The 13,647-nt window shown below is 42.1% G+C and overlaps 1 protein-coding gene across 1 annotated transcript; it reads left to right on the forward strand.

The window, feature by feature from the left end:
- Positions 1-459: 459 nt before the first annotated feature.
- On the forward strand, positions 460-1,875 carry LOC126004415 (tripartite motif-containing protein 75-like). The gene has a single exon (XM_049770853.1). The coding sequence runs from the start codon at positions 460-462 to the stop codon at positions 1,873-1,875; it is 1,416 nt and encodes a 471-aa protein (XP_049626810.1).
- The last annotated feature ends 11,772 nt before the right edge of the window (positions 1,876-13,647 follow it).

The following is a 13,647-nucleotide window of genomic DNA, read 5'->3' on the forward strand; positions in this document are numbered from 1 at the left end:
AGAGTTAAGTAGATAAAGTACTTCCACTGGGTCCCCCAAAAGTTAACTGAGGGGGAATCTGACTCAAATTTAGAGACTCTAGAACCAGAGTTAATTTACTTTTTTGAAGCCCCATCAACCAATAGGGTTGATAAAGTTGTAAGTATATTGTGGTAATGAAGAAAAGTTTCAGTACTATTTCATTTCCAGGAATCTATAGATACTTTGGAGTTTGTCTTTTATCTGAACCAGTTTCATTTTATATCCTCAAAATCTAGGACAGCTAATTAACCATCTATTGTATTGTTAGCCACACTGGAAGAATGGAGATTCACTGAGCACATACTGTGCACTTGAGAACGGGGACTTCATTGGACATTGGAAACTAACTACTCTTCATTAAAAGATTAAGCATAGAAGGAACCTGTGGTCTACTGCACGCTGGAGAGAACCCACAGAGTGCCCTTCTCACATCTGAGGATGGAGATGTCAGCAACCTCAGCACTGCAGGCAGAGGCCATCTGCCCAATCTGCCAGGACAACCTCAACAATCCTGTGACCCTTAAATGCCAGCACAACTTCTGTGTAACCTGCATCCGCATGAAATGGAAGAATCTACTGAAAACATTCCCTTGTCCTGTCTGTCATCAGACCCAAGAGGGGAGGCGTGTCAGTGTCAACCCACAGCTGGGAAGGCTGGTGGACCTGGCCAACTTCCTGCAGGGCTCCAGGGACAGCAGAATGGCACGGGAAAATGAGCCCAGGTGTGCAGAGCACCAGCAAGAGCTGAGCTTCTTTTGTGAAGATGACAAAAAGCTGATGTGTGCCATGTGTACCAAATGTCCTGAACACCAAGGCCACCATATAAGATCTATGAAGGAAGCTGCATCCCATTATAGGCAACAGCTTGGCGAGTACATTCATCTTTTGAAGAAACAGATGGAAGAGGTGAAGAGACTGATAGTCACCCAAGACAGGAAGATCCTGCAACTGCAAGAGGAGGTGAGAAAGCAGAGGATGCAATACAACTTGGACTATGAGCAGTTCAAGCAGTTTATGGACTGTGAGAAAAACGCATATCTTACCAGGATGGAGGAAGAAGAGAATCACCTGCTAAGGCAGCACAATGTTAGCATGGCCGCCCATTCAGCCCACATCGACAAGCTGAGGGACCTCATCGTGGAGGTGGCAGAGCTCAGCGAGATGTCGGAGGAGATGGTTCTGAGGGGCCTAAAGGGCCTCCAGCAGCACTACAAGGGCCTGGATCCGGCCCCAGCCGTGCAGCTCCTCAACTTCAGGCCCTTGTACTACAGCCTTCCTCCTCTGTGCTCAGTGCTGAGCAACATCATCCAGAAGTTCCGAGAAAATGTCACTCTAGATCCCCAAACAGCTCACCCCACTCTGTGCGTGTCTGAGGATCTTAAGTCTGTGACCTGGGTGAAGCAAAGGCTCAGAGTGGGTGAGAAACCCAAGATATGGGAAGCCACCGCTGCACTGGTGGTCCTGGGCCGGGAAAGGTTTGCTTCTGGTCGACATTACTGGGAGGTGCAGGTGGGCCACAAGCCCGAGTGGGCCGTGGGCGTGTGCACAGATGCCCCTTGCAGCGAGGGGCAGTGGTTCCCATCAGGTAGAAAGAGACATTGGATAATCCAGCTGCAGGACGGCAAGTACCTGGCTGCAGGCTCTGCGGTGGTGCCGCTGTTTCAGACGGACAAGCTCACCGTGATAGGCATTTACCTGGACTATGAGCTGGGCCAGGTTTGCTTCTACAACGCTAGTGACAGGTCTCACCTTCACTCTTTCTCAGAGACCTTTGTTCAGGTACTAAAGCCGTACTTTGGTACCGGATGTGACTCTGAACCTCTTAGGATCTGTGTAGTAGATTATGAAGGATGAATAATGGTGCTACTTTGTTAAGATCTGTAGATGAGGATTTTTATATTCTTTATTTTGTTTTCGGTTTTTGGGTCACACCCAGCAGCACTCAGGGGTTACTCCTGGCTTACGCTCAGAAATCACTCCTGGTAGGCTCGGGGGACCATATGAGATGCAGGGATTCGAACCACCGTCCTTCTGCATGCAAGGCAAACGCCCTACATCTTATCTATCTCTCCGGTCCTTTATTTTCTTTTTTAATCTCAATCCTTTATGACTTAACTAGGAGAAAAGTTGTTTTCTTTTTTCTTATTAGTTTTCACTTGGTAGTAGTGTATGTGTGTGTGTCAGAAGGAGACCATGTATCTGTGAGTATGGAACCCAACCTTTCTACATATAATGCTTATGTTTTGTCCTTTAAGATTTGGAAATTAAAATATTAATGTAATTCTGCAATTAGAGTATATACATTTGTATTTCCCAGCTCAAATGACTGTACATATATTTTGTTGACATTTTTCTTATAAGACTGTTAGTTTTAATGGATATATTTATGAGAAACGGCCTTGGATGTCAGAGGTGGCATCTCTATCCAGAGTCTTAGGATTGGTTTGTTTCAGTCTTCACTTTGCCTGCTGCTGTTTTTGTGTCTGTGGCATGTCCTACCACCTGACATTTGCACCCTGCTGAGAAATCCAGGATCCCCATTGTGAACATTCAAACCAAGCAAATTGTGCTTGAACCCTGTTGTGCTCACCCTGTAACCACACAAACACTCCCAATGTCTTCTTGACACACTAAACCTCATCATGAGTATACCTCTCTATACCTTTCTATTTAGGATATCCTTAGTCCCAACACTGCAAATATTTTGAGTGGACACCTAACTTGGATATACAACCTGATCTTACACAACTTAATCTTAACATTATGCATTCTGAAAAGATTTAGAGGGATGTTAACTTCTACATTTGGGTGGGTGGGGTGTTTAGGGGATTTTAAATAAGTTTTGCTAATAGAAATAGGTATATTCTTTGAGCATTTATTTCTACCTGTAAAGTAGTGCACCTAACCTGTTTTCAAAGAGAATGCTAAAATCTTTAGAAAATATGTGAGAGGAGAGAAATTGAGAAGAAAATGACTAGAAATAAGACCCACAATTTCACCTCATCAGCAACAAGAATAAAATAAAGTTACAAAAAAAGAAGTATAAGGCCTCTGAGACTTTTTTCTGCTTCCATAACTAGGTGATTTAGAGGCTCGGTGTTCTATAATGTTTGTTTGGTTACTAACATGAAATAAACTTGAAAGTATGCCTTATCTTAGCTATCAGAAGCCTGTGCTACAGTCATTAGGAAAAGTAAGAAATTGGTTACTTTCGTCTAAATTGCCCATGGCCACGGCACACAATGTTCTAAGATGTCTGAGAAGGCATGGGTAATTTTACTGAGTGAGAAAATTAAGTCTTAATTAAAAATCAGTTTCAAAAATATGACTCCCATGGTTGCATCCCACTCTAGCTGAAACATATAACTGAGAGGCCGGGCGGTGGCGCTGGAGGTAAGGTGCCTGCCTTGCCTGCGCTAGCCTAGGATGGACCGCGGTTCGATCCCCCGGTGTCCCATATGGTCCCCCAAGAAGCCAGGAGCAACTTCTGAGCGCATAGCCAGGAGTAACCCCTGAGCGTCACAGGGTGTGGCCCAAAAACCAAAAAAAAAAAAAAAAAAAAAAAGAAACATAACTGAGTAAGTATCCATACAGTACAATTATTTATTGATTTTGATTTTGGGGCCATACCTGGCTGCACTCTTGTTACTTCTGGGTCTGCACTCAGAAATCAATCCTGGCAGGCTCAAAGGACCATATGGGATGCGGTGAATTGCAGGGTTGTCCCTTTTCAAGCCAAACACCCTTCCAGCTGTGTTATTGCTCTCACCCTCATAGTACAATATTCAAAAATTTAAAATCCATTTTGCAATCTTTTACCTGCGCATTCATCTCCACTGTTTCTTTGGCTAATGCAAAGTTCAGTGGAAAAAAATTCCAATGCTCATTGGTAATTTCTACAACCTTTAATGTCATCACATTGGTTTTTAATTTGTTTCTTTGTTTTGCTTTGCTTTTTGGGCCACACCCAGTGACACACAGGGCCTACTCCTGCCCATGCACTCAGAAATCGCTCCTGGATGGGCTGGAGAAATACCATGAGTTAGGGCATTTGCCTTGCATGCAGAAGGACGGTAGTTCGAATCCCGGCGTCCCATATGGTCACCCGAACCTGCCAGGAGCGATTTCTGAGCGTAGAGCCAGGAGTAACCCCTGAGCGCTGCAGGTGTGACCCACCAAAAAAAAAAAAAAAGGAAGTCGCTCCTGGCTTGGGGGACCATATGGGATGCTGGGGGATAGAACCGAGGTCCTTCCTAGGTTCACCGCGTGCCAGGCAAATGCCTTACTGCTTGTGCTCCAAAGCTACACTTGCTCAACGCGGGGCTCGAACCAACAACCCTGGGATTAAGAGTCCTCTGCTCTACCAACTGAGCTAGCCAGGCTCATCAACTGTTATCACAGTCAATGGGTTGATCTAGTCACACATTGAATAAAACTTATCTGGGGGCAGGAGTTTGGTCACATTTCAAGGTGCTTAGGGTTTACTCCTGGCTCTGTGCTTCTGGTGGGACCATATGGAATGCAGGGGATCAAACCCTGGTCAACTGTTCGAGGCAAATACTTATTTTCTTCTATTGCTACTACACCTACCTACAGCTCCATACTGAAATTTTAATAGTTTGTGTTTCATGATACATAACAAGTGTCTCCTTTTGGGGTGGAAAGTTCCCTTGAAGGAACAAGGGGAAGTATATGAGGCACATTCACATGGTAGAAAGGATAAACTTGAGATAATGTAATAAACATGCCATTTAAATTTTGGGTGTATTTTTATTTTTTGGATTTGTTTATAGGTCACACCCAACCAGCACTCGGGGTTACTCCTGGCTCTGTTTAGAAATTATGGCAGGTTCTGTGGACATAACTCCCAAACCACAACCAGCAGCTTTTATAAAGGTATTTGGCTTTGGGGGCTGGAGAGATTAGCATGGAGGTAGGGCATTTGCCTCGCATGCAGAAGGACATAGTTCTAATCCTGGCATTTCCTATGGTTCCCTGAGCTTGCCAGGAGCGATTTCTGATCATAGAGCCAGGAGTAACCCTGAGTGCTGCCGGGTGTGACCCCCCCCCCAAAAAAAAAAGATTTTGGCTTTGCCCATTAACAGCATAGGTACAATGAGCAATTGGAAAACTTCAAAGTTTGAAATTAGAACTAAACCTCTTTGTCTATCTAAATTCTACTCACTGGCTTCCTTAGCAGGAAAACAAGTATAGACTCATTTTTGTGAGAAGGGTTTCCTGATTGAAAAATCTGATGGTGTTCTTCCTGCAACTCTGTCGTCCTCCTGCCAGCTTCTGGCTACTTAATATTCTGCTACCAATTCTCCCTTTGTCTAAAAATTAATTGCTCACCAAACTAGGCCACTAGAATAATGGAAAGAGCCTATATTTGAAATCCTGAATTAAGATGATTTATTTTTGCCACTTACCAATTTATTGTCACTTGATTTTATCTATGCAAATAATCAGCTTCAGCTTTGTTGATTTTCTTCATTGTGTTTTTGTTTTTCTTTTAGATAAGCTGGAAACCTAAATTAGCACCTCTACAGGTAGGGCAAATGCTCTATGGAAGCTATATTTCCAACTTTCAAAACATTTCCTTTGGGATTGGATTGCTAATACAGTAGATAAGGCACAAGAGCGACTGGAATTAATCCCCAGCATCCCATGTGGTCCCCCAAGCACCGTCAGGAGTAAATCCTGAGTGCAGACCCAGGAGTAACCTCTAAGTACTGCCCGTGAGCCCAAAAATCATTTAAAAAAAGAATATAATAATTTTTATTTTGGGGCCAGAGCAATAGCACAGTGGTAAGGCTTTTTGCCTTTCATGTGGCCAGTACAGGACAGACCTCGGTTTGAATCTCAGTATCTCATGCCAGGAGTGACTTCTAGCGCAGAGCCTTGAATGTGCCAGGTATGACCCAAAAAACAAAACAAAACAAAAAAAAGAAATAATCTTCATTTTGAATTTTACTAATTTTAGCTACAATTTTTATTCCTCTCTTGAATCTTATTTTAGTAGATAGATAGATAGATAGATTAGATAGATAGATAGATAGATAGATAGATAGATAGATAGATAGATAGATAGATAGATAGATAGATAGATAGATCTATAAATGTATATAAATATTTTTTTACTGTTGTTTGGCACCACATTTTAGTGCTCAGGAGCTACTACTGAGTCATTGCTCAGGAATTGCTTCTAGTTTTGCTGGGGAGCCATCCACAGTAAAAGGAGTCAAAGCTCAGTCTTCTGCTTCTGGAGCATCATAGTTCACTGAGCTCTCTCCAGGTCCTTGTTTTTTGTGTCTGAGGCAAAATATTCTTCTATTTTGATCTTTTTTTCTCATTTGTACATTTACTACTTTATACACTTTTTCTTCTATTGTAATTTTTTTTTTTTTTTTTTTTTTTGGTTTTTGGGCCACACCCAGTAACGCTCAGGGGTTACTCCTGGCTACGCGCTCAGAAGTTGCTCCTGGCTTGGGGGACCATATGGGACACCGGGGGATCGAACCGCGGTCCGTCCAAGGCTAGCGCAGGCAAGGCAGGCACCTTACCTTTAGCGCCACCGCCCGGCCCCTTCTATTGTAATTTTATTTCAAAATACTTAAATATTCCCAGATAGAGGGACTGGGGAGTTCCTATGGCCTGTAAGGTGGTAAGGTTCTTCTGTTGCATATGGTTGACCCAGTACAACAAATCCTCACTGAGTACTTCCAGGAGTTTTGTCCTCTCCCTAAAACAATTCCCAGAAACACCTGACACACTAATTATGTGGAAGCATATAATTTTAAAATATTTAAACAGTCTACAAGTTTTGTTCTATTTTAATTCTGCCAGGTATATAATTGCATAAATTAAAATATATGTTTTATTTTTATTAATTTATTTGAGTTTTTGGGCCATACCCAGAAGTACTGAGAAGTTACTCCTGGGTCTGCACTCAGTAATGACTCCGGTAGGTTTGAGGGACCATTTGGGATGCCAGGGATCAAATCTGGATCAGCTGTGTACAAGGCAAATGCCCTACCCTCTGTGTTATCACTCCAGCACCTACATTTTGAAATCTTTTCTTCCTTGTTCCTTTTTGAGAGGCACACATAGAGGTGCTCAGGGTTTACTCCTAAGTTTTTGGGTAGGGATAACAACTGTTAGAGTTCAGGGGACTATATGGAATACTGGAAAATAAACCAGGTCATGTGTGTGCAAGGCAAGAGCTCTACTCACTGTGCTAGCTCCCAGGCCCCACTTTCCTCACTATCATCATTGTTAGATTGATATCATACCTGACTGTGGTGGTCATACATATTTTTTAATGGTGGCTTATGTCTTTAATGATGGTTCCTGCCAGACTTGCACATGTGATTGTGGTACTTGTATACTTTGTTGTAGAACTTATTGGTGTTTTCTCTCTGTTAGTTATGATAATTACATACATGTTTGACTTTTAACTTCTGGCCACAAGTCTGGGGTATAGGTGAGAGTTAAAAACCATTAGGTTGCCCACTGCAAGAAATAACCTGTGTTTATGTATAATCTGGGATGTCAGCTGAATATTAGATATTTAGTTTGTGCCATAGCAAACAAAGCTCACCACCAAGTCACACGGTCCTAAGCACCCCTTCTATTTAGCTCCCATCACTTGCATCCTCTAAGACTTTTACTAGTGATGCATGGCATCTTTACATCCAAGAGTTCACACTTGGAACACCTTGACTCTGTCTCAGCTTCTTCCTGCTATTCTGCTATATTTTTATTTCCTACCTATGATGCTTTTATCACTATAGAGGTAAGGCTGGGGTTTCCCCTTCAAAACTAGGCCATCTATAGCCACATTGATACCATAAAGATAGCTGCCAATCTATGACTCATGGTACGGTTGGCAAAGTGGTGAGGCTGGTGGAGAATGTGGGAATGTTTATTTTCTGCTCTCATCCTAGTTGCTGTTTCTCTCACCCTCTCACTTCCCTGCTTCCTTGAAGCTGCCAGGTGAACAGGGGCAACTCTAAGGATCTGACACACCTTTCCTCCTTGTCAGATGAGATTTGTTCCAACATTTATCAGAGCACTGGACTTTGCCTCCCTTTTCATTTCCCATCATCCAATTTTTTTCCTGGATAGAATTATTTTCATTCTCCATTTGTGCAGGCTAATTCTTAGGTTTTCTTTCCTAGTCCTTCACCAGGTCACTTTGTGGTCTTCACAACCCCTCTCCCAAAACCTGCCTTGATATCTGTCTTTGCCTTATTACATCATTTTTTTCTACTGGGCTGAATTAGCTGGTTCACTCCCAACTGAATATTTCCCCTGAACTGGATATTTGAGCTTGACTATTCTTTACCTTCTATGGACAAGCCTCAGAGAAAATCTATCTCTGTAGTTAGGTGAATGAATGCTCATCAGTGCCTGGCAGGTACGCTTCATTTTAGGCATTGATAGATGAGACCTTGCTGTGATCAAAGTGCCTGAAGCAAGTAATCATCCACCCAGAAAACAAGATTAGTGACCATGTTCACAGATCTGTCAGTTATGGGAGTATTTAAGTGGTGGACTGAAAAGTACCTAAGAGATTCTAAGTGGGGTATACTCCTTCAGGCAATATCCAATCTTTAAAGGACAAGAGAGGGGATGTTCATCTCTCCTTTTCTTTTTTTTTTTTTTTTTTTTTGGGGGGGGGTCACACCTGGCAGCGCTCAGGGGTTACTCCTGGCTCTATGCTCAAAAATCATTCCTGGAAGGCTCAGGGGATTGAACCACCAACCTTCTACATGCAAGGCAAATGGTTTTACCTCCATGCTATCTCTCCAGTCCCATTCATCTCACCTTAGATTAACTTTTAGGATTCTTTACTTTCTCTTTCCCTAAGTGGGGACATTTTATTAAACCCTAAGTGCACTTCCATGGAGTGCCTCCTGAAGAATTAGTTAAAGTTTGAGCCCAACATTTATTAAAAAGTATTGCTTATAAATAATAAACAATAAAAATATTGTTAATAAAAATATTGCTTCTTTTGTACCCAAACCTGGCTCAAATTATAAAAACATGGAAATTGTCCTAAGAGGGAGCTCTAAATTTTATCACTAACTGACGACTCCATCTCTTTTCTTTTTTTTGGTTTTTGAGCCACACCCGGCAGTGCTCAGGGGTTACTCCTGGCTGTCTGCTCAGAAATAGCTCCTAGCAGGTACGGGGGACCATATGGGACACCGGGATTCGAACCAACCACCTTAGGTCCTGGATCGGCTGCTTGCTATCTCTCCGGGCCCGGTTCCATCTCTTTTATAGGTGGTTTGAGACATGAGCAGAAGTATTTTTTTTAATGTACAAATGTTTTTTATCCTATCTGCATGAAAATCCTGACCTTTTGCTGAGTGGACCTTTAACTTCTTTTAGTTGCAGGGTCTAAGCCTGGAAAAACATCTAAACAGAGAGAAATATTGAGAGAAATAAAGATAAGTTTCTATTAAGGAACTAAATCAGGATCTAGACATGCATACCCTTAAGTAGCAGAATATTAATATTAATGTTTACCTGCATCCTCCTCCCAGATGACAAAACCTGTTTAGGGGCTGGAGTGGTGGAGCAAGTGGTAAGGCGTCTGCCTTGCCTGTGCTAGCCTAGGACGGATCTCAGTTTGATCCCCCTAGCATTCCATATGGAACCCAAGCCAGGAGCGATTTCTGAGCACATAGCCAGGAATAACACCTGAGCATTATCCGGTGTGGCCCAAAAACAATAAAAAGAAACATTTAGGGGATGGGTGGCCATAAAGTTTGCTGCGTAATGGTACATTCAAGAACCTAATACTTGCTTCAAACAGGTGACAATTAATGGGAATCCTCAACGGAACTATAATCATGCAGGAGAACAATCCCCTCATAATCTGTATCTCCTTTGTATATTTGAAGGATTGACTCTGAGCTACCTCAAGTCTATGAACCAAAGTGCACTGTTTTGTCTTGAAAACAAGAGGGAAAAAAGTCCACCTGCTTTCTGGAAAGAGCATAGTTAAATTTACCTATGTTGATGCCAAAACACCTAGACAGGCTCCTAAAACCCAAACATATTCCTAGTCAGGTCCAGTTATTAGCAAGAAGTTCCAAAAGGTGACCACCCCGGATGTGGTGTTCACTATAAAGAGGAGACAGGGGACCAGGGAAGAAAAATGAAAAAGGGCAGGGCCAAGGACAAGAAGAAAAAATTAGAGATGCCATCCACTACTTGCTGTCCTTTGATGTATGTCCCAACATAGTCGGCCCTAAGAGCTTCCTGCTGCTGAGGATTTCTGTGTCCAGTGTGGTAAATAAAGTACTGGTAAAGAAGAATGTCCCAAGTGCTCTTAAAAACCTCAGATGTCATGCTATAATCGTGACAAGGGTTATTGGATGAGGGAATGACCAGAGTCCTGCACAAGGACCCTCCACACTAACCCTGGCAGAGGTGATCTGCAAGCAGGGAGGCCCAGAGACACTGCAGGCACCATTACTGATTCTTGACACGGATTTCCTGTTCACATGAATGTGGTAGCTAACTCAGTCTGGACATGGGAGTTCGTTAGCCCATCTGGATTTCTACCCAAAATCCATCACTGTAAAGGGGTTTAAGAGGACTTAATACATTAAAAAATTTTTTTTCATTGTTTGGTCATACCCGGTGAAGCTCAGGGATTACTCTTGGCTATGCACTCAGAAATCACCCCTGGCTTGGGGGACCATATGGGACGGTGGTCTGTCCTAAGCTAGCGAGCACAAGGCAGACGCCTTAGGACTTGCACCACCACTCTGGCCCCAATACATTAAATATTTGCTCCTCTTCACCAGTGTTTGAAATGAGGACCTCATCTGAGGTTCCAGCTTCCAACTACTGAAAAATAAGCTATTGAAATGGGCTTAACTGCATGTATAAAATGTGGGCATTTTATATATTTTATATATATTCATTTGATATATACTTTATATATATGTTTTATATATATTTCATAATAATTACCCATTATCATCCAACTAAGTAAAAAAATAATTGTGGAAACTTTACCCCTATGTACCTTCCTTTGTGATTTTGTAGCCATAGTGCCTGCATTGCCACCTTAGCAGCCACTTAACTATCTCTTTATCTCTCTGGCTAACTATCTCCCCACCAGTGGAGCTCAGTGTAGGGACTTGCAAACAAAGGCAAAGTTCCATGGGCTGACAGGGCCTCTTTCTTGGTCTTGCACACCCTCCTGAAGGATTACAGAACAGGTGTGGTAGTCTAAATACATCTGATCTATAGCTACCTTTATGTCACTAAATAGGGAATGGTACTTGGGGTACAAACCAAGGAGCCCCTTTCATTGTCGAGATACTGTTTACCTATGTAGTCAGGGTAATTTCTGTGCGCACTTCCTTTGTGAATAGGAATGTTCCCCTGACTCCCACCAGGAGTAATCCTGAGTCCTGAGAGCAGAACCAGGATTAAGCCTAAGCACTGCTGGGTATGGCCAGTCCCTCCTCACCCCCCCCAAAAAAGGAAAAGTTTATATTGATGTTTATGTAATGTGTGTGTATATCTTATTCTGGGCGTGTGTAGACAATATGTGTCTTTACTTAACTATTTGGGATTGAGGGAGACCCAGAACATGTCACTAAAAAATGATGTAATAGTTGACATTCACTACCTTTACAGAGTAAATTTCCAGGTTTAGTTTAGTCCACGATAATTGAAAAATCAAAAATCTGGGGCCGGGGTGATAGCACAAGGAGAAATGGCATTTGCCTTGTATTGTAACTAACCCAGGTTCAATGCTCAAAATTCCATAATGTTCCCCAAGCCTGGCAGGCATAAATTCTAAACTCAGAACCAGAAATAACATAACAATGAGTGTGACTGGGTATAGTCCAAAACAAAACAAAAAGGTAAAAACAAGAAGCCTTAAGGTAGTTTCTTTGTTATTTTATTTATAAGCATAATATTTTGTTTTTGTTTTGGGGTCACACCCAGCAGCACTCAGAAGTTACTCCTGGCAAACTTTTTTTTTTTTTTTTTTACTCCTGGCAGACTTGGGACCATATAAGATGCCAGGGATAGAACCTGGGTCTGTCCCAGTTGGCCTTGTGCAAGACAAACGCCCTACTGCTGTCCTATCACTCTGGCTATCTAACAAGATAGTTTTTATTAAATGAAATTTGCTTAGAGAGATATGAGGAGAGAAAGAGGGAAATGTGTTCAAAAAAGAACCAGGCCCCTCCAGAATGGAAATAAGCAAAGAAACAGACACTCAAGGTATGTGTTCAACAGAGAACACAGGTTTGAATAGCAAGTCTACTATAGTTTATTAATCAAAATATTTCCCCATACATATTTTAAGAGGTTTTGGTTCATTTCCCATATAAAAATATGGCCAAATTGCATCTACCAAACAAATATTAAAAGTATACAGAAGAGATTTATCATTCGAATTATAAAAGGAAACTTCACCCAAATCACAGTCTAAAAAAATACCAATCTTTCTGGGTATTACACTTGGCAGGAGATTAATTCTTTTTTGGGGGGGCCACACCCATTTGATGCTTAGGGGTTACTCCTGGCTAAGCGCTCAGAAATTGCCCCTTGCTTGGGGGGGGCATATGGGACGCTGGGGGATCGAACCACGGTCCTTCCTTGGCTAGCGCTTGCAAGGCAGACACCTTACCTCTAGCGCCACCTTGCCGGCCCCTTCATTTCTTTCTTTCTTTCTTTCTTTCTTTTTTTTTTTTGAGATTAATCCTAATGCAACATAATCATCTATATCCCATTTCCCAATACCCCATAATCCATCTTGTACTGAAAAAGGTTGATTTGGTCTTTTCCTCCTCCTGAGTACAGTCTCTTTGCAGACACCTATGATCCATCTAAATTTGTCGTCAACTTCTTCCTCCCAGTAGTGTCTGCCAGAATTATAACCCTTTGAACCCAGAACAGCAGAAATGTGATAAAATCTCCTTGGGCTATGAGTTAACTTTTGCTTTGTTTTCCCATATTGCACAGTTTTTTTTTTATCTTCTGAGATAGTAAGCTGACGATGTGCTGTTTCAGTATCCAGAATGACATCTTCTTGAAATGCTTCAATAATTATATTTAGGCCTGATAAGTGAAGCCACAAAGGTTCGGGAGACTTTAAGTTGTTATAGGTAGAATAGATCCATTTAACATCCGTCAGTACCTCCAAGGCTGACTTCTCAGAATTGCTCTTCATTTTCTTTAGCAGATTTTTTTTCCTTTAGCAGATATTTTAATGTGGAGATATGATCTGATAATTGTGTTAGGTGTTCACATTGTTTTGTTAAGATATTCACCTCTGGGCCCGGAGAGATAGCACAACGGAGTTTGCCTTGCAAGCAGCCGATCCAGAACCAAAGGTGGTTGGGTCAAATCCCGGTGTCCCATATGGTCCCCCGTGCCTGCCAGGAGCTATTTCTGAGCAGACAGCCAGGAGTAAGCCCTGAGCACCACTGGGTGTGGCCCGAAAACCAAAACCAAAACCAAAAACAAAACCAAAACAAACAAACAAAAAAAAGATATTCACCTCTTCCTCTTCTAACTGCTGAAGAGCAGTTTCTTGCTCATTTTGGAGATAGAATTTCAGGTGCTCAAATTCAGACT

Source organism: Suncus etruscus, chromosome 3, assembly GCF_024139225.1.
Source record: "Suncus etruscus isolate mSunEtr1 chromosome 3, mSunEtr1.pri.cur, whole genome shotgun sequence".
Lineage (NCBI taxonomy): Eukaryota > Metazoa > Chordata > Mammalia > Eulipotyphla > Soricidae > Suncus > Suncus etruscus.

What these genes read in the sequence shown, in the direction of transcription:
- LOC126004415 (XM_049770853.1), top strand. Translation starts at nt 460, where the DNA reads ATGGAGATGTCAGCAACCTCAGCACTGCAGGCAGAGGCCATCTGCCCA.